The sequence below is a fragment of the Antedon mediterranea genome, chromosome 2, assembly GCF_964355755.1.
Source record: "Antedon mediterranea chromosome 2, ecAntMedi1.1, whole genome shotgun sequence".
Classification (NCBI taxonomy): Eukaryota; Metazoa; Echinodermata; class Crinoidea; order Comatulida; family Antedonidae; genus Antedon; species Antedon mediterranea.
In genome coordinates, this window is record NC_092671.1 from 4,176,084 (window position 1) to 4,195,530 (window position 19,447).

At 30.3% G+C, this 19,447-nt stretch overlaps 1 protein-coding gene across 3 annotated transcripts in view; it reads right to left on the bottom strand.

Annotated features, from left to right (window-relative positions):
• Positions 1-19,447, bottom strand: part of LOC140040115 (uncharacterized) — a 33,599-nt gene that overhangs the window by 8,812 nt on the left and 5,340 nt on the right. For 2 of the 3 annotated variants that reach the window (XM_072085797.1, XM_072085796.1), the window contains exons 5-11: positions 19,083-19,169; positions 17,945-18,024; positions 13,371-13,460; positions 11,188-11,296; positions 1,678-1,764; positions 1,051-1,165; positions 469-527 (exon numbers count right to left, since the gene is read on the bottom strand). In XM_072085797.1, coding sequence (XP_071941898.1) covers positions 469-527; positions 1,051-1,165; positions 1,678-1,764; positions 11,188-11,296; positions 13,371-13,460; positions 17,945-18,024; positions 19,083-19,169 — 627 coding nt within the window. The remainder of the gene's footprint in view (positions 1-468; positions 528-1,050; positions 1,166-1,677; positions 1,765-11,187; positions 11,297-13,370; positions 13,461-17,944; positions 18,025-19,082; positions 19,170-19,447) is intronic. The other variant, XM_072085798.1, reaches the window with a different exon arrangement.

Sequence of the window (19,447 nt, forward strand, 5' to 3'; positions counted from 1 at the left end):
CAAATTTAACATGTGACAGACCTAAAATGAGCATGTGACTGTATGTGAGCTGTCGTCAACCTTTGCTGACAATAACGCGATGAAAGGAAAAGTTATGACTTTGCATGAATTAGAAGAAAGACGAGTTCACATTTGCAATGAATCAAGGGGCCTGTAAGTATCCAACAGCATTTCTGCTAAGTTTGTGTTCGAAAAAAACATGTTTAAATACCGTATGTGGTGGACACAAAAAACATTAATTACCTAAATGCACTCAAAGGTCAACAAAGTAATTGTGCATTGTAGCTAAAAGTTTCAGAGCAATCCCGTTAAATGGTGCTCAAATTAATGGTGGGTGGTTTTTTTTTTTTAACGTTATTTTTTTAATGTGATTTAACCAGTTGTTTGAAATTTCTGCCCCGCCTCTTCTGCCAAGCAATCTACATTCTGTTGTGTCATTTTATTGTTTCAAAAGTTTGTTGAACCTACCGTAGTTACTTGCGTCTGTAATGTCTCCCATTCTTTTGGGTAACTTCCAGGTAATAGAACTATAAATAGAAGAGAAAAAAATCATACTATAAAAATCAGTTCTCAAAAGATGTGTGCTCAAAGTTTTTTATGGAAGAGTTACATACATACCTATATCTTGTTTAGTTTCTATGTTATTATCATCCTTATTTATTATTATTTATTCAGGCAAAAGATTTTACAAAATATAATACAAATCAACAAAAACTAACATGCAAGGAGAAAAATAAAATCATAATCACTAGCTGCCAGGAAAGCACAAAAGCAGTCTGAGGTATTGTCACCAATGAGAGAGATAAGAGAGATGCAGCTTTGAAATTAATCATTACTGCGTTCAGAAAATATCTTTTTGGAAAAGGAAGGAGGGAGAGGGAGGGGTGGGGAAAGGGAGTGGTTGAGGAAGGGATTATCACAATAAAATACATTTTCATTTTTCCATTCAAGCCAAAAGATTTAAAAATGGACACATCTGGAACAATTTTGCTGAGTAAGTAAATAAAAATTTGCGGATCTAAAGGAAGATGTCCGGATTAAATGACTTACTATCAGTGGATCTGCCAACACCACCAACGCTGTGTTCAAATCCAACGCTATCCTTTCCTTCCTTTAATTCTTTCAATGTATTCACAAGGGCTTCACGGATACTTGTTGCACAAACCTATGAAAAAATAAATATATAAATGTAACCAACAAAATAAAATATACAATGCAGTAGAAGCTCTATTAAGGTGAAACTTTCAACCAGCGTGTCTGTTTAACTTTATGCTAAAATTTATATTTCCCCCTCTTCCTTTCACAGGAAATGTCCACTTAAATGTGTTTACTCAATAGGGGTATCCAAAAGCAGATGTGCTACTGTAATTCATATACAATATGCAGCCACATGCCATATTCTATTTAAATTCAATTTTATAGGAAATGTCAAAGGTACAAGTTCAAAGGTCAAAAGAATGATATATAATTAAAACAATGCTAGAATAAATGAGTTCATTAATGGGTTTATTGACTACAGATGAATGAGAAAACTGTGAAAGTATTATACAGTAATCATTTTCTTGGAGTAAATAACTTCAATTTAAAATAACCTTTCACTTTCAAGAAATCATAATAATATAGAGTATAAGGTGTTGTGAAATTGATTTAGTTTTCATAATAATTAGATTGTAATACTTTAACACGTTGAAGTTCTTCAAGCTGCTTTCGCAGTCGTTTCCAATCGTGCTGTGTTTTCAGATAAGCCTCTTCTGTGGGACTCAGCTGTTGAAATAAACAGAAACAAATTTAACAGATAAATTAATATGTGTGTGATATTAGTTTAGATCATACTCAAGTTATTAATGAGTATAAGTCCACTCTTGAGTATAAGGGATCCTACAGTAAATAACATTCCACTCTCAAATATACAGTAAGTCTACTCTCATTTCTTAAGTATAAGCCTTTATACTAAGAATGAGTTCAATGCTTAAGTAGGCTTATAAGCCCACTCTCTTAAGTATAAGTACACTCTTAAATATAAGTCCACTCTCAATAAGAGCCCACACTCAATAAGTACACTCTTAAGTATAAGCCCAACCTCAAATATGAGCCCACTCTCAATTGTAAGTACACTTTTAATTATAAGTTCACTCTCAAGTATGAGCCCACTCTTAAGTATAAGTACACATTGAAGTATTAAAGCCCATTCTTTACTATAAATAGGACTTCTCAAGTTAAGTCACTCTCCAATATAAAACCTACCATCAGTATTACTCAATCTCTGGTATGAGTCTATACTCTTAAGATGTGCTTATCTTGATATGGTATGTCAAAATGTAAAATGCTTCATGATTTGTTATCAAGGTTTAAAAAAAGATATATTATCAAATACAGAATGTATCTACCTACTGTACTTTGGTTATGATTTTTATTATTTAATGGAGCCTACAAATGATATTTCATATTACATAATTTGATAATATATAAAACCCAATTTCTTTCTGGGCCTAAATGGCCTTGTAAAAACAGAATATTTTAATTTATAAAACATGATGATATCAAACCAATGTGGAGAAATTCCAAATAGGTTAATGATACCAGATTATTGGAGACAGGAGTCGAATGGGTAAATTAATGTAATTAAACTTCATATGTAAAAGAACATTGCAGCTGGTAAAAATTATGTCACCATTGAAAACTTGGGTTTATTGGCACATAATTGCTGGACAATGGATTACATATTCAGTATGCATGTCAAATTAATAGCATGTAGCAGTTTAATTTAGTTTCAACAGTTGAAACAATGAGGCAATTGTAGGGCTTTTCTCCTATAAACTCTGAAAGCAGTTTGGTTTTCACATGTGTATACAGTATGTAAATGAATAAAAATATTCACAGTAGAACCCTTATTAAGCAGACACCTTCGGGCCAAAAACGTCTCCCTTTAAGAGGTGTCTCTAATTAATAGTTAAAGGTAAAAGGTAAAGGTAATTATCTGAGTCCTCAAGCTTAACTGGAAACTAAAGAGATTCGGATTAGGCCCTCTACGGACCCACGGCAGCCAGCAGTGCAGCGCCTACCAGATCAGCACACCGGGAGACGATCCCCTACTCTTTTCAATAGTGTACCAAGTTCTTTAACGTGCACTGTTAAGTACACGGGACCAACGGCTTTACATCCCATCCAAAGGACGAGGCAATGAGAGTTGCCCATTATAGTGTATGAACATATATTGTGATCCTTGGTGTGATGCTTGAATACACAAAAATGAGGAGTTTAATAAGAAAATAATAGATCCCTCTCTGGAATATTATATCATATTAATCAATTATTTTCTTTGTTCCTGAAAATGATTTGAACCAGTGACCACAATTAAATACAGTAGTCAGTGTTCTAACCTTGACCACAGAACCACATTGTTTTAGGCATATTTTTTAATAATGAATGATAAACTAGATTTTAATTCGTCACTTTGACAAATCATCCTGATCATTATAATTTAGATAAGTTTTCTGACATTTAATACAAAAAAATAAATAAATTGGTAAAAGTAAATGAGAAAGCGACTAGAATTATAAGCTACCATAACAAAAAATACAGCTGTCATGTTTCGATTTCAAATCAAATCACTCATAATTCATAAAAACTACAATTACTTCAAACATAATTCCCCTGGGCTTTATAAATCCAATGCAATAAATCTACACACAAACCAAGGGACCATTTAACCAACATGTGACCGCAGAATAAAAAACGGTCTTTATGTTGGGCCTTGCGATATTGAGATTAAGCAAAAATTGTGGTTGTGAACTCAATGTCTCATGACATGGTGCAAACCTATTTTTGGAATTTAACCACGAGGTTCTGTCAAGGCTAATTAACGACAAGAGACACTAATTCCCAACAAGATAGCCTCGCAAGTCACTCAATAATCATACCTATCATCTCAACCTTCAATTTTTTTTAATCTTGAAGTTACGCTATTAAGAAGAATTTCTGACAAAAGATTCTTAGATTATAATATTTTAATTACATATTTTAGAAACAACCTAAGTCAAGTTTTTTCAAGGTTAAAAGCACATTCAACTTTAAATATGCAATAAACCAGGAAAAAAACCACAAAATATTAAAATAGTTAATTTAAAGTTTATACTAACAAGAAAGTTATCTCAACTTTAACAGTTTTAGAAGTTTTATAACTTTAATTAATAAATGATAGATGATGAGGCAAATGAAAGAGATCATGTTTGCAAATAAAAATGATAAGATATGCAAATAAGAATGATCAGATGCAAATTATATTGATCATGGTATGCAAATAAGAATGATCAATTATGCAAATAAGAACGGCCTACAATGAATATTAGAATGACCAGGTATGCAAATGATAATGATCATGTATGCAAATAAGAACGACCTACAATGAAAATTAGAATGACCTGGTATGCAAATTATAATGATCAGGTATTCAAATGAGAACAACCTACAATGAAAATTAGAATGACCTGGTATGCAAATGATAATGATCAGGTATGGAAATGAGAATGACCTGGTATGGAAATGATAATAATCAGGTATGCAAATTAAATTGATCAAGTATGCAAATAAGAACAACCTACAATGAATATTAGAATGACCTGGTATGCAACGATAATGATCAGGTATGCAAATTATAATCATCAGGTATGCAAATGATAATGATCAGGTATGTAAATGATAATGATAAGGTATGCAAATAAGAATGACCTACAATGAAAATTAAAATGATCCGGTATGAAAATGAGAATGATCAGATATCATAATGATCAGATATGCAAATAAGAAAATCGTGAATGCGAATGATAATTATATATGTTTTGTCCCTTGAAACACAAAAAATGAAGGTCAAAATATTCTAAATTTAAATTGGCCATATCAGAGTAATATTAAAGTTAAATAATTTTTGGTGAAAGTTAATAACTATTAATATGATACCTCAAAATAAACAACTTTTTTCAAAATCTTTTTTTTGTTTTTGGAATTAGTCAAAGGGACAAACATCTTTAATATACAAAAGCTAAATAAATTATAAAGCAAAACAAAAATAACTACTGAATTGATTTTACAGAATGCTAAATATATCCAATTTTGGTGATTAATTTTCACAAAGGAAATACGTAGAATGGTCATAACTTTATGGAAACTCAATAATCTCAATTTTGTTCACCTCAATTTAGTTAAACTTTATTGATATGATGCATAACTGTTATATCTAACAAATTAGAAGTACAATTTTATTTCATGATACACACAGTAATTACAGTGCGTTTATTGTTTTCTATCAAAGCGATGGTTGAAAATGGTAAAATCATTATTAATAATTGGATGCTCTAAATAATGTATTATGATTATATAGGGATCATCAAACTTATTCTATTATCAGTTACTGCAGTAATTGTTGGTTTACTCTTGTTCAATCTTTTTTTAGGATAATCATACACACAGTGCAATACAATGACTCCTTAATAAACTTCTACACTAAAATAAACTCAATCTTTAATTATACTTTGTTGCATTAAAATATGTAGTTACTGCAGTAACTGCAGCAAAATAATTCTGATATGTTCATTATAGTGAAACTATTGAAGTAGAAAATTATTTTACACAGCACTGTTATGATGACGAATATTATACATCTGTATGTAATATATTCGTCAACGGCGCGCATGTTATCAGATTAGTGACAATTTATAAAGAAGCACGTGAACGTTGAATAGATTAGCTGATCACTGGTGTGAGCCCGACTGCTGTACCATATCGGCAACACTACAACTTCACATGACCTAGACTAAATAACAGGTGGATAGATACCTTGAACTACTCAATCTTATAAATAATAACATTAAAATTATATGACAAATTCATATTAGTATAAAAGTATAGAATTGGAGTTGAAGACTGATAGCATCAAGAAATTGTGAAAGAACATATAGGCCAAGTTTTGATAATAGTATTATCATTGGCAATTTGAAACTATGTAACAGTAATTTAAATTTGTAACAATTAGTTTTATTGTTAGATAATGTCTTTCATTATCATTCCTTGTTAATTTTATAATTCTTACCTGAATTAAAGTTAAAGTTAAGTATCAAACGTACAGTATGTACAGTTGATAAGGCCAACAGAGTGAACAGAGTTAGGTCTCTGAGTTTGCAGATCAAATTAGTAAAGTAATTCAATTCAATAAAACTTTATTATCCCAAACTCTGGTTGTGGTAATAAAAAGATTCATAAAACGTACACAAAAGGCAAGCACAACAATCAAAATAAAAATTAAGAAAAACAAATCTGACCAACCAATATTGTTTTCAATCGATGCTGTGAAGTGCAACATACAAATTATTTTTTGCCAATGATTACGACTTTAAATGTTTCTACAACTAAATGTATTCAGAACAACATAATTTGAAAGTTTATGGTGAAAGTTGACTGTGTTTAAAGTCAGCTTTAATTATCAATCAAATAACAACTCATTTAATTTGAAAATAATAACAATTAGTGAGACAAATTAACAAATGTAGTTTTGTTTTTACAGTTAATTTGAGCTGGACGAGTGGGTGTAACTATATTATTACTTGAATATATCTAAAAACAACCACAGTGTAATTCTTTCCATACATTCCTATATCATACATAATTCCTTGTGGTTTATTCCGAGACATTATTCCTATGTTATACTTGTTTCAAACTAAAAACATGCTTTATCATTCTTTCTCAATGTTCCCGAGATTAAGTTATCGACAGAGAGCAAATGAATCAAATATTTTAATTTCCTCAATATGTAGAAAAGGATAGGCTATGTGCTACTGATAGACGCCCTATCTGAAATCATTCTGAAACAAGTATGCAAATAATTTAATAAGCAAACTGTATTCATATGATTGCAATAAATACAAAAAATCATAATTAATTTTTCTCAGTAATTTTTTATCCAACTAGGTAATCTATATGCACATTCTAAATCATAATTTATTGAAATGCTCATATACAAGATTTTTTTGTTTGTATACAATATAAATCAATAGATATTTGCATAACTCAATCATTAAAATCAACAAATAAAACAATTATTTATATAGAAAAGTGTTTTTCAAATTGTGTATTTATAACCAGTTTCATTATTGATAAGTTCAATGAGCAAGTATTTTTTCTCAAGCCTATAAATAAACAATGTGGTTCCATAAAGCTTTTTTTTTGCTATTTTATAATGCATTATCAGATTTTAAAAAGCATTTTTACCATTAATCGTGACAAGTTTGAATCTGCAAGCAATGCACAAAATCCGTAGGGACATCTGTAAATTTACAAACATGATCATGTGCAACAGACTATACCCATAGGCATATATTTAAGGTAAGTCTATAATTATCTATCATTTTTATAGAACCTTGTGAACTATAAAACAGTAAAACCCCCATAAGGGGGATACGGGATATCACTATTCAGGAAACACCCTATTGAGGTACATTGTTTTAATAATATTAATACTGTGAAGCTAATGGGGAACAATATGTAACACTATACAGACAACCTTCATTCAGGGAAAACCCCTATTAAAGAACACTTTTCTGTAAACCAATGATGGACAATGTTATAACACTATACAGCCACCCTTTATTCAGGGAAAACCCCAATTAAGGAACACCTTTCTGTAAACCAATGAGGAACAATATGTAACACTATACAGACAACCTTCATTCAGGGAAAACCCCTATTAAAGAACACTTTTCTGTAAACCAATGATGGACAATGTTATAACACTATACAGACAACCTTTATTCAGGGAAAACCCCAATTAAGGAACACCTTTCTGTAAACCAATGAGGAACAATATGTAACACTATACAGACAACCTTCATTCAGGGAAAACCCCTATTAAGAAACACCTTTCTATAAACCAATGAGGAACAATATTTTAACCCATACAGCCAACACCTGGGATAATTTCCTATGAAATGAACCAGGAACAATGTATCATCACTATTAGCCAACCCTTATTCAGAAGACACTCATGCTGTAATGGGAAAATTTCCTGTAAAAGAACAAGGAACAATTAGGCAGTGGCTATCAAAGATGATCAATTTCATCCGGCCTCTAGTATCTTCCAGTTGATGCGCAGCGGTCGGCGATTTTGTTCTATAAGGCCAATAGGGCACGATTTACAAATAGTTTATTTCCAGGAGCTATTAGAGCCTTAAACATCATGTAGACACTTTTTGTAATGTTTTTGTTTTGAGTTCGTGTTGTGTCCGTTGGATATTGTGCTCCGCCAACAGAGCAAACAGAATTTCTATGTTTTTTCTTAAAACAATTGACAATAAATGATACTTAACTACTTGACTTGACTTTAACCATGGAGTTTTAATTAATTTATAGCTCCAAGTGTTAACACTTTTTCAGGGGATACTCCTTAATAGGGCTTTCTGCTTTAATAAAAATAAATAATAACTTAATATATAATAATAAACTTCCCATCCAGCCCATTGTAATAAAAATATATTGCCATCCAGCACATCATTGCACAGAAGCCGTAGGCTACATGTACAAAACGGTATAAACTATCGGACATATACTTATTGATTAAATGTGACATAACGCAAGGTTATATATTCCTACAGGCTTCTCATAGATTTCTGTCTACTTGTATCATTAAACAGTTTCACTTTCTTTAATTCGTAGCGGAAAAAACTCAATCTAATTTCAACAAAAGTTAGTTAGTTTAAAATTACAAATTCATGTATTTTTAACCATTTTCAATAAAAAAAACAACATTAATTGGAAAGAAAGTTGTTCGTACCTTTAGGGTGTGATCAACTCATGAGGAAAAGGTAATCTTGTGGTTAGTAAAATACAGTTTTAAGTGTAAAAGGTAAACATTTTGATATTTGAAGTGTTGTTTATACTCAAAACAAAACTGTTTAATGTGTATATATAATTTAATTTATTAAGTAAAAAAATTCCCACTTCGAAATAAAAATTTAAACTTCCTGTGATATTTTAAATTTGTTTGTAAACAAAATCTATAAATAATACAAAAATACACTTTTCTGTTTGAAAAATCTTACTTTATAATAATATTTACTTATATTTTTACTTTTTTTTCTTACTGAGTTTGTTTGTTTTATATTTATTATAGATATGTATTTCTTATGAAAAACCCCCATATAAACTTTACTTTTAAAATGCACAATTTATCATTTTTACCAAAAATAGTGTTAATTGGTCATTAAATCTGATAATACTGGATAATTTTGCTTTTTTAAAACTCTTTTAACTTAACTTTTCATGGAAAAGCACCAGTTGGTTTTAATACAAGCTAATATAGAATTTATCATGATATATCATACCAAATATAGTGTTTTGTGTGTCTGGATATCTTAAAGACAAACCTATAGAAATTTAAACGCTGATAATACTGCATACTGTATTCTTAATTAAATCCAATGTATAAACAATATTAACTATGTATTAGCAAGTAACAACTTTGACAAATATTGTAAATTATTTTTAACAACTGCATGGAAAGAACGTAACGGAATTTATAATATCCTTCCATAACACAATCTTTTACTTTTCGCTCAAATGTATTGAATGAATTTTTATAACCTAATGTTTATATACTTTTTAATGTAATAATTTATAATGTTTGTATTTGATTGTGTAGTAAGATAAGTCCATATTTATTTTATTTTGTTGCACATCTCTTGAGAATTGTGCCTCTGTTATAAAAGAGAAACAATAAAGTTATTGTTATTATTATTATTATTATTATTATTATTACTCTGAATTCTTCAACTGAATTCTCTGCCAAGAAATATCAAAATCATTGAAAAAAAAAAGAAATATACAAAAATCAATCAAATATGTACTATTATTTTTATAACAACAATAATTGTGTACAAAAAAAAGTTTTCTCTAGTAATCATCTAAATTGTCATAAACATAGTCTACCTTTAACATTGAGATGCTTGCGATTTGCAGCAGCGAAAATAAAATGTTAATTCACTGTGCGATACAGGGATATTAGGACGTGTTCCCCATTCCCCACCACCTAGGTCCAGACGATAACCGACAAAACATCTATTAACCTGACCTACTGTAGAGGTTGTTGGTTAATTAAAACACAACAGAATATTTGATCAAAGACACAAATTTATTTGAACGTATTTGAAATTCAGAATAGTAAAACAAGAATACAACTTGAAAGTTCCGTTTCTGTTGAAAGTTTCCATTTTTCATGAATTGTAGAGCAAATAAATAGACTAATAACTTATCTATTTCCTGCTGACCTTTCTTTAGAGGAATTATTTCCCAAAAAACTTGGCAAACCAAATTCTTTGAGATCTTACACCTACTGGATGTTAACCAACAACCAATGCAATGAGTGAATCATCATAAGATACGTAGAAAACATATTGTGCTATTTATCTTTATAAAAATTTGGCAGGAAGTAAAGATTCCAAATGACGTCATTGTCAATATGATGGTAGTGTTGCATCTCTGTTTTTTATTACGTGATAGAGAACATATCATTTTCAAATGGAGAAATATCTACTATATTCCCCATGTACTATTCTTCATTGTGAGGTCTTTAAAATAAACATGACGGAAGACCTCCATGATCTCAATAAGTCAGGGGGAGATCCAGGATTTCTTAAATGAGTGAGCGGTATCATATATTATTAGTCTGTCAAAAATATATCTCAAAAAGCAGTTTATAATTCCATATTAGCTGTCAAATATGGGAGAGCGGTGACTGTAGATGAAGTGGAACAACACTACATTATACTGAACCTATTCTAAATGCAGCATCATATATTGTAAAACTAAATAGTTAAATTGTAACAAAATTCTGTGTACTATAACATATGGCATCATACTTGTTATAGTATCATAGACAAATTATGTAATAGTGTCACATATCTATCACGTGTGGTGTCTGTAATGTTCAAGTTAAGTTAGACTTATGTCAAACTACAAAACAGGTATCACATGTGATACATATGTGACACAGGATTTAGGAGAATTTGTTGAAAATACTAGGAAAACTATAGATAGTAACTGAGAATCAGCTATACTTTCTTAATAACAAAACTGGAAAATTAAGATAACAAAAGATAAAAATCTCTTAAAGAAGAGTTTAGTTTTAAATTTATTTTATCTTACCGTATGATTTGGTTGAAACTGTCGTTGCCTGAAGAGCATCTTTATTTCCTCAATCACATACAAAGCATTCGTGATATGGTTAACAACATTATCTCTGGTTTTTCTACATCTGTGAATGCAAACAAAAGGAATTAAAATATACAAATGTGTAAAAAATGGACAAACCATTGGATCAAGTTAGATAAGAACCCCTATTACGGGGACCCTTTGGTAGGAGTTACCTAATGTTAAACCATCCTCAATTGTTCCACAGGAAAATGTTTCCTTAGGAGTATCCCCTAAATAAAAAAAATTGCTAAATAGTTACTTTAAATACTAAACATTTCAATTTTCGATTTATTTCAACCCATATAGGCCAACCAAATTATAGGCCAACCAAATTATAGGCCAACCCGAAAACTGAATATAAATGGGAATGCCATAGACGTGCATACTAGTAGTTCATTATCATCTTCATGCATATAAAATCTTAATTCAATTTTTGACATTGTAAAATAACATTAATAAAGAAAACATCAAAATGTCGCCAAAGGTAATTTTTTTCACTAAAAAGTGTGAATCATAGATCCTTAGTTAAGTTTTGGCCCATGGTTCATTGTGAATGACGTTTATGATTGAAAGGAAGGTCAGCACAAAATGCTTTATGTGTATCAACGGTCACATGCAATGGGCACCAACATTAGTAATATTCTTGAAAATCTTACTAGGGATTTTAAAAAAGAGAGATGCATGATTATGTATTGTATTATACAGTTTTTTTTCTTTGTCAGACCTCATTAACACAACAAAATCTTTGGTGGGATGCAAGTTTGAAAAAACAGTTTCCACCAAGGAAACTAATTTTATTATCTCAATAAATGTGAAAACTTTGACGGTTGTTACATACGATTTATAACCAGGTACCATGACTAATTAGATATGAAGATTCAAACCTCAAACCCTCTTCTTGGGCCAGTAAAGTCAGTTTAATGCAGTATTTTTTTTATCGTTTCTCGATTTGGGTGAAAGGACTGAATATGTTGTTATAGCAATATGTGAAGGGGAAATGTAAAGGTGACATGCTTCCATGCATTCCAACATACTGGCTATTAGTTTCATTAATTCTACAGTGCATTTCTACTCATGCAGTTAAAGATAATCAAACCTTTCCATAGAGACTACAATCAAAGAAAAAAACACTGGTTCACATCGTAGGATCAGTTCAACATACAGTAGTACAAAAGCCTACAGTAGTCTACACCAGCATTCAGCAAACTTTTTATTTTGCGGCCAAAAATCTGGTTCCCAGGACCAAACTGTTGTTCAACCACCCAGCTGGACCAACATAATGAAGCTAATATTAGTCCTGTACCTTAACCCCAACAAATCATAAATTGTATTGTAATTTTTTTTGGAGGGTAAAAATTGCGCTGATCCACCATTCTGACAATCAAGAAAGAAATCGGTGCAGCCTGAGGTTTTTCCAGTGTAGGCTTCAATTAACAACTTTGGCAAATTGCAGAAAACTAGTTTGCCGAAGTTACTGTATGCCAGTGTAGACTATAGGCCTCTAATCTTTTAGTTATAATAATGCATGACCAAACCCAGAAGGTAGTGATACTACCCTCTACACGGTCTAAAGGGACATGATCATTAATCTAATGAACGGCTAGTGATGTCACTCAAGACATACAGTAGTGTAGTTCAGGATATGATTAGCAGGTACAGGCTGCTAAACATCTGACAGACTACACTTCTTGGCTATAACAAAGAATAACAGACATGCACTTCTAAAAATGCTTTAGTTTTAAAAAAAACATACCATTCCGTAGGCTTCTGAACATGAACCATATTTCCAGAATTGATATATAGTGTACTGGCAGCATAGAGTAAACAAAAATATTCTGATTTTCTCAATGCTTTTTAAGTTTAAATGTATGTTAAAATAATATCCCTTTTAAAATGAATTAAAAATGTTTATCTATTGTAAAACAAAAATGGATGATTAGATATAGTGCAACATTTTTTTTCCCATGCTTTTTACGTTTTGTACTGTATGCTAAACTATTTTAAATTCTCTTTAAAAAAAATTGATATTTTAAGACGTTGTAAGTGGAAGTGTCTGAGATAATACAAAAATGCAATCGAACAGTGCAAAATGCAAATTGTGTTGCCAGTTATGCAAAATTATAAATGTTAAATACTTTGATGACTTGAAGAAGACGGCCGCTGCTTTCTTGACCACCAGCGCATTGGCAATCGTTTGACAAACTTGATTTCGCAATTGACGGGCTCTAAAACAAATTAATCCAAATACGTTGTCCTTTATTTTGAGTTAAAAAAGGTACCATTAATTTGTATATTATTGTTTATTATCAAGTTCAGAGATGATTTAGTATTTTATTAATTACACTAACTTATACCCAAGCTAAAGCAACACAATACAAGAAAAATAAATGTTAAATTCTGGATACATAATTTGCTAGAATAAAAAGGAAAAAAAAGCGTGAATTTAAGGAATAATTAAACTTTGTGCAGAATATTATAGTAGATTCTACAAATATAAAAATTTAGAAATGTAATAATGCTCTTCATTTTTTAATACCGTATATCCTCTTTTATAATCTTATCCCTCTAGAACACGAAATTGAGTCGCCTTTGGTGGGTAAGCATTTCTTGTAAAACTCATCTGAATTGTCTAGAGAGGGCATACATCCAGATCAAAAGTCAATACTGGGACTATACTCAGTATATGCCTGTGTGTGAAATAAGTAGGAGGTGGGATTAGGTCCAAAGTGGGATTATACCTTAGGATACGGTACATTTTTTACTGTAAATTGTGTTGGACTTTTATGGAACTTTAAAAGTGTATTCAGTATAGAGAAAAAATATTTTGCATCTAAGATTGTACGGTTTCGTTGGAGTTAAAACACCATTTATATTTCTGTATATCTTATTTGGTCTCGATCTAATTACTATTAATGTTGTTTTTGTTTTGGTTTGGTTTCATGTGTCAATATTATTCATTGTTTTGTTTTAGTTTACTATTATTGAGTAGTTTTAATCTATGATTTTTTATTATAATTATTGATGTTAGTTTTAGTTTATTATTCTGTGTAAGTTTCTATTACATAACGCCATAAAAAAAAATCTGTATTTCTACTAAAGTTTGTGTTCTCAAAAAAACTAAATAAACAATAAAATTATTAAAATGCAATTCACTCAGCCGGGTCAAATGATAAGATGATATGTTAGCTGGTTCATGGTCAATTTTTGTCAAACATCAGTCATCCCGCTGAAAGGTACATAGTGCTAAAACTTGAACGCAACGCAACAACGTACGGTACAGGTACAATGAAAGTAAGTTGACCAATCCCAAGTGACAGTTCGACTTGATGTTCAAATTTAATATTATTTTGTCCTTGCATTGCGTCCATCAGGCTTAACTGTTCCAACACCAGATCGATTTTAAACATTTTTTTACTATTATTTATATATTGTTTGAACATTTGCATGGCGAAATCTAATGTTGATATAAGTTTGCGGTACACCACGTATGTTAGTTCTGAAAAGAACTGTTGAGTTTCTCGACGTTTAGATCAATATGCTTTGATCCTCCTCACTCGTGGTGTACCGCAAACTTATATCAACAGACTATTATTAACCGCTTATTTGAAATTTGTCCTGTTTTTACTGGCATGACATGGAGGTAATTAATTCACATAATTTTAAAATCAATTGGTTATGTGCTTGCAGCAGAAACAGGCCCTAAATTTACAAAACTTGTTTGTTATTATTACTTGCTTTATCTTACAAGTACAACAATATTCATTCCTAAACAATTTGAATATCTGAGTTGAACTAGCTCTCTCTCTCGTTTACTGTTTCCTATTCATTGACATTTGCCAGTTTCTGCATGTCTGATTCATCTTCCTGAAACATCTAATTCACTTAATAATCTATCTCACATTCTGTAAAAAAAATTACTCCAATCTAATTAAAAAGTGATATAATATGTATGTCTTTTGTCTTGTTACGTAGATATTTCAATTGTTTTATAATATTTAGAATAGAAGAAATTGTAAACCACCGAAATTCATTTAATTATTTCGTTTTAAATGGTAAAAAGAGGACATTTGGAGAATGAGTATACAGTATATTATTCCAAAGGCCATTATTATTGAAAAAATGACAATTCTGTGGGTATCAGTGGCTGGATCTCAATGGAGCTTCAAAATAAAATAAGCATTGAACAAAATGACAATGATGTGGGTGGCTAGACCTCAAACAATGGTGATAAAAATAAAATGAGCAGAAAGCTAAATTAAAACAGTAAATAAAATAGCCAGAAATAAGCTTTCAAAACACTAATCCATCATCAGGACTAACAAGTACAAATTGGATTTGTAACCGTCATCTTCTACAAGAATAAAACGAAAAATGTCTTCAGCGACCATTCTTTTACCAACTGTGCTCCAATGCTATGGAATCGCCTGCCATCTCATATATTTAAAACTCTAGTACATTATATACATTCAAGTCTAGCTTAAAGACTCACTTATTCATCATGTCTTATCCAGAAAACTTGTAGCGTATTTGTAATGTATGTTATCTTCAAGATTTGTAACTTTTTTCTTGTTCTTTGTTGTCAGTAGCGCAGTGAGCGTCTTTTTTTTAGACGGATGCTTGCGCTTTACAAATTTCCATTATTATTATTATTATTATTATTATTACATTATCAAACATTGTGATTTTATGTGATTGCTCATATGAACTTGATGATGTTATATCACTACCATATTTTAGCATATTACTACCATATTTGGGCACATCACACTTGTTTTGTCAAACTAGTTTGATAGTGTAGACAGAGCTTTATATAAGCAGAATAATAAATGAATGACCCAGAATAACCGTTGCCCTTAGTTCACTTTAAATGAGTAAGCACAGATTAAAAAAAAATCTACAGTTTTAAAATGTATGTTAAAAACACAATAAACCGCAATAACTGAAAACAAAGGTTGATATTCATAAATAAATTCAATTTAATTGAATTATCAGTTAAAAAAAGCTAAGAAATTAATTTTAATATAATTATTATTAGACTATCAAATTGTTTAAAGGTGTTTTCCATACTGATCTTTATCTACATTTTTCTCTTCCTGTACGTGTCTGCCCCTTTCTTTCTCACCGGTATTCTTGTTTCTATTTTTAGTCCAAGCATACGAATCTGATTACGCACTGTGACAATACCCGAGGAAATCTAATTAGCATAATGACCTAGCCGTCGACGACGACCTGTCGCAATTGTATATGGTTTCACCTTTATATAGTGCTGGGCTAGGCTGGGCTGTAATGTGTGGAAATAGAAAGATCATCGTGATCATGTTGGTTTGATGATGGGAAATTTGATAGTGATGGTAACGATGAATATGATGATACTGTAGAGGAGGATTATACTGATACTGACGGTTGAGATGATGGCTATTGGTCATTGTCAGATATTATGATTATGGTGATGATGACAAGAGGATGGTGATGATGACAAGAGGACAGTAATGATTAATAATGATTAAAGATGACAAATATAAAGATGAAATTGAAATGACGATGATTATTATTCTGACGAATTTGATAACTATGACTTGGTGTCAGATGATGATTACAATAATGATAATAATATTGACAAATTTGATGCTTCAAATGATGATGATACAGTGATTTTTTAACTTATAATTATTTTTATTATCATTTACAGTAAAGATCTGTCTACACTATCAAAATTTATGTGAAATAAAAAATGTCACTTTTTGTCAAACTAGTTTGACAGTGTAGACAGAACTTTAGATCATATGTTTTCTTTTCAAATATTGCACACTTTTGGTAAAAAACCAAACAAAACAAAATGTTAGCAAGTAAAATTACATAACAATAATACATTCAGTGAAGCAGGTACAAAATGACTTATAACAGTTTCACTACTTTTTCTGCTGTCCTTGCTAATTTTGGTTTCAGACAGATCAGTCCTTCCTGTTGAATGTGAACTCACTCCAATTTAACCTCACAGCAAACTTTTCACTTTCATTCATGTATGGAATAGGTACTTAGAATTAATCTCATCAATTAACAGTCGTACACGCAATTAGCAAAATTATAAGTAAGAATTTTGTAAAAAATTATTCTTACTGCATTTACCCTGCACACATCAAGTTTTTATGAATTTTGAATGATGTATTTTTTACCTAAATTTAATAACCTTGATAACCTCATTTTTGTATTTTTATGTGAATTTTTAACTTTGCACAAAAATAATTTCAAGCCATGTACAGTATTTTAGAATAGAATTTAGAATGTTTTGATGATGAATAAATAAAATATCAAAATTACTGCAAAAACTACATTTTTTACTACAATTACATTATTATTTTAGTTTTAATGTTGGAATGAGGCATTCACTACAAATTAAACAGTATGTATGGTTACTGAAAAAAAGCTAAATAATTGATTTAATAATATACAGTACTATGTTTAAAAATACCAAACTTTTCAAAGTACTGACTCCAAATAACAAGAGGCAAGCCATGACCTGATGATGATAAAAAAAAAACCGAAACATTGAATCATAGCTTGTCTCTCATTATTTGGAGTCAGTTTACACTATGTTATATTTAAATATAATCAGTGCATCTATTGGATTTTAAAAGGAAAGTCTTGTTAAATATATGAAAAACTTTTAAATATTTTATAACTATCCGTTAGATATTTTATTCTATCTTACCGTGCAAGGTTAGATATTGAGGATGGACCATCTCGCACTTTCTTCTTCGCGTCATCAACCTTCTTCTGGCAAAGTTCCAACTGTATAGAAACATTATTGAAGAAACTACATTAATTGGAATACATGGTGTAATTTTCTTAGCACAAATTTTAAACTGATGATGGACATCTTTTTTCAGGAACGTTTAAAAACGATGGAGAAATAAGTAATTGTTTATCCGTGGTAAAACTAATTATAAGATGCACAAAAACATGAAAATGAAGATTAATGAAATCAGTTGAATAGGCCATTTTATAGTTTTAATGAAGTTAATCATATTCAATAGGGAAAAAATAATGATTTCACTTATGAAAAGTTAAAATAAACAGTTAAATTTAACTAAAAACCTATTGTCTTGAATTACAGTTTTTCAGTTAAATTTTTTTTTTTGGGTGATCCAATTTTTGGTCAAAGTGATGTTACATTAAAATGGCATATTTAACAAAAAATATTTAAAAAATTATTTTTCAGGACAATAAACTTTAAATATTGTAATTTATGATTGTGTTTGGTTGTGTTGTTAGGGACCGTCAACATGAGAACACAACCTTATGGTATAATTAGTCATTAGTGTACAAAGCCATTCATTGTCATTTGTTAATAATTTACACACTTTCATTGTAGCATTTAATCATCTCACTCATAGCTTTGAAAGAATCAATACAAACAAACAACAATTAATAATCCGGTTCACTCAATTACAAATTTAAAGAAATATTACATTGAATTCTGAATTTTAAAAAAATATTTTAAAAAGATATATAGTTATATATTTATAAGCTTTTCTAAAAAAAGAGGGTAAAATGCGAATGAGGCTATGTCAACATTATTCTTAAAAGTTAGAAATTGTTGAATATTTGTAAAAACAGGTTATATAATATAGTTACTGCAGTAACTTCTGTAGAATAATTTGACGGTTCCTCAAGCACAAATTTTAATTAGTTTATGAGACAGTTGCTACCTGTATAATAAACAGTGTGTGATTACATATAAAAGCTTTTTATTTTAAATAAAAATGCGTAAACAAGTTAAATAGTATAAATGAAATGTATTTACTGCAGTAACTGCAGTAGAATAAGTTTTAGACAAGAATTATTACCTCAACATAAGCATTCTGTATATCTGATGTTAAATCTTCATAAATTTGCTGAAGGAAATCTGCATTGCTTGAATGTATTGCTTCTTCCTGTCAGGAGAGAATAAAAAAAGACGATGGTTGCCAAATTCAAGAAAACCTGGTCACTGGAGAGACTGTCTAATGTATGTAGCAGACATAAATAAATGAGAACATAATTAGGTATTGATGACTTCCTATTCACATTGAACTATTGTATAATTGAATACAAATTCAAGAATTTCAGAAAAGTAATTGTACTGCATGTTATAGGCATGAATATACTGTAAAGTATGATCCTTATAACCTCATCATATTTTATCTTTAGTCTACAAGTGGATAAATTTGAT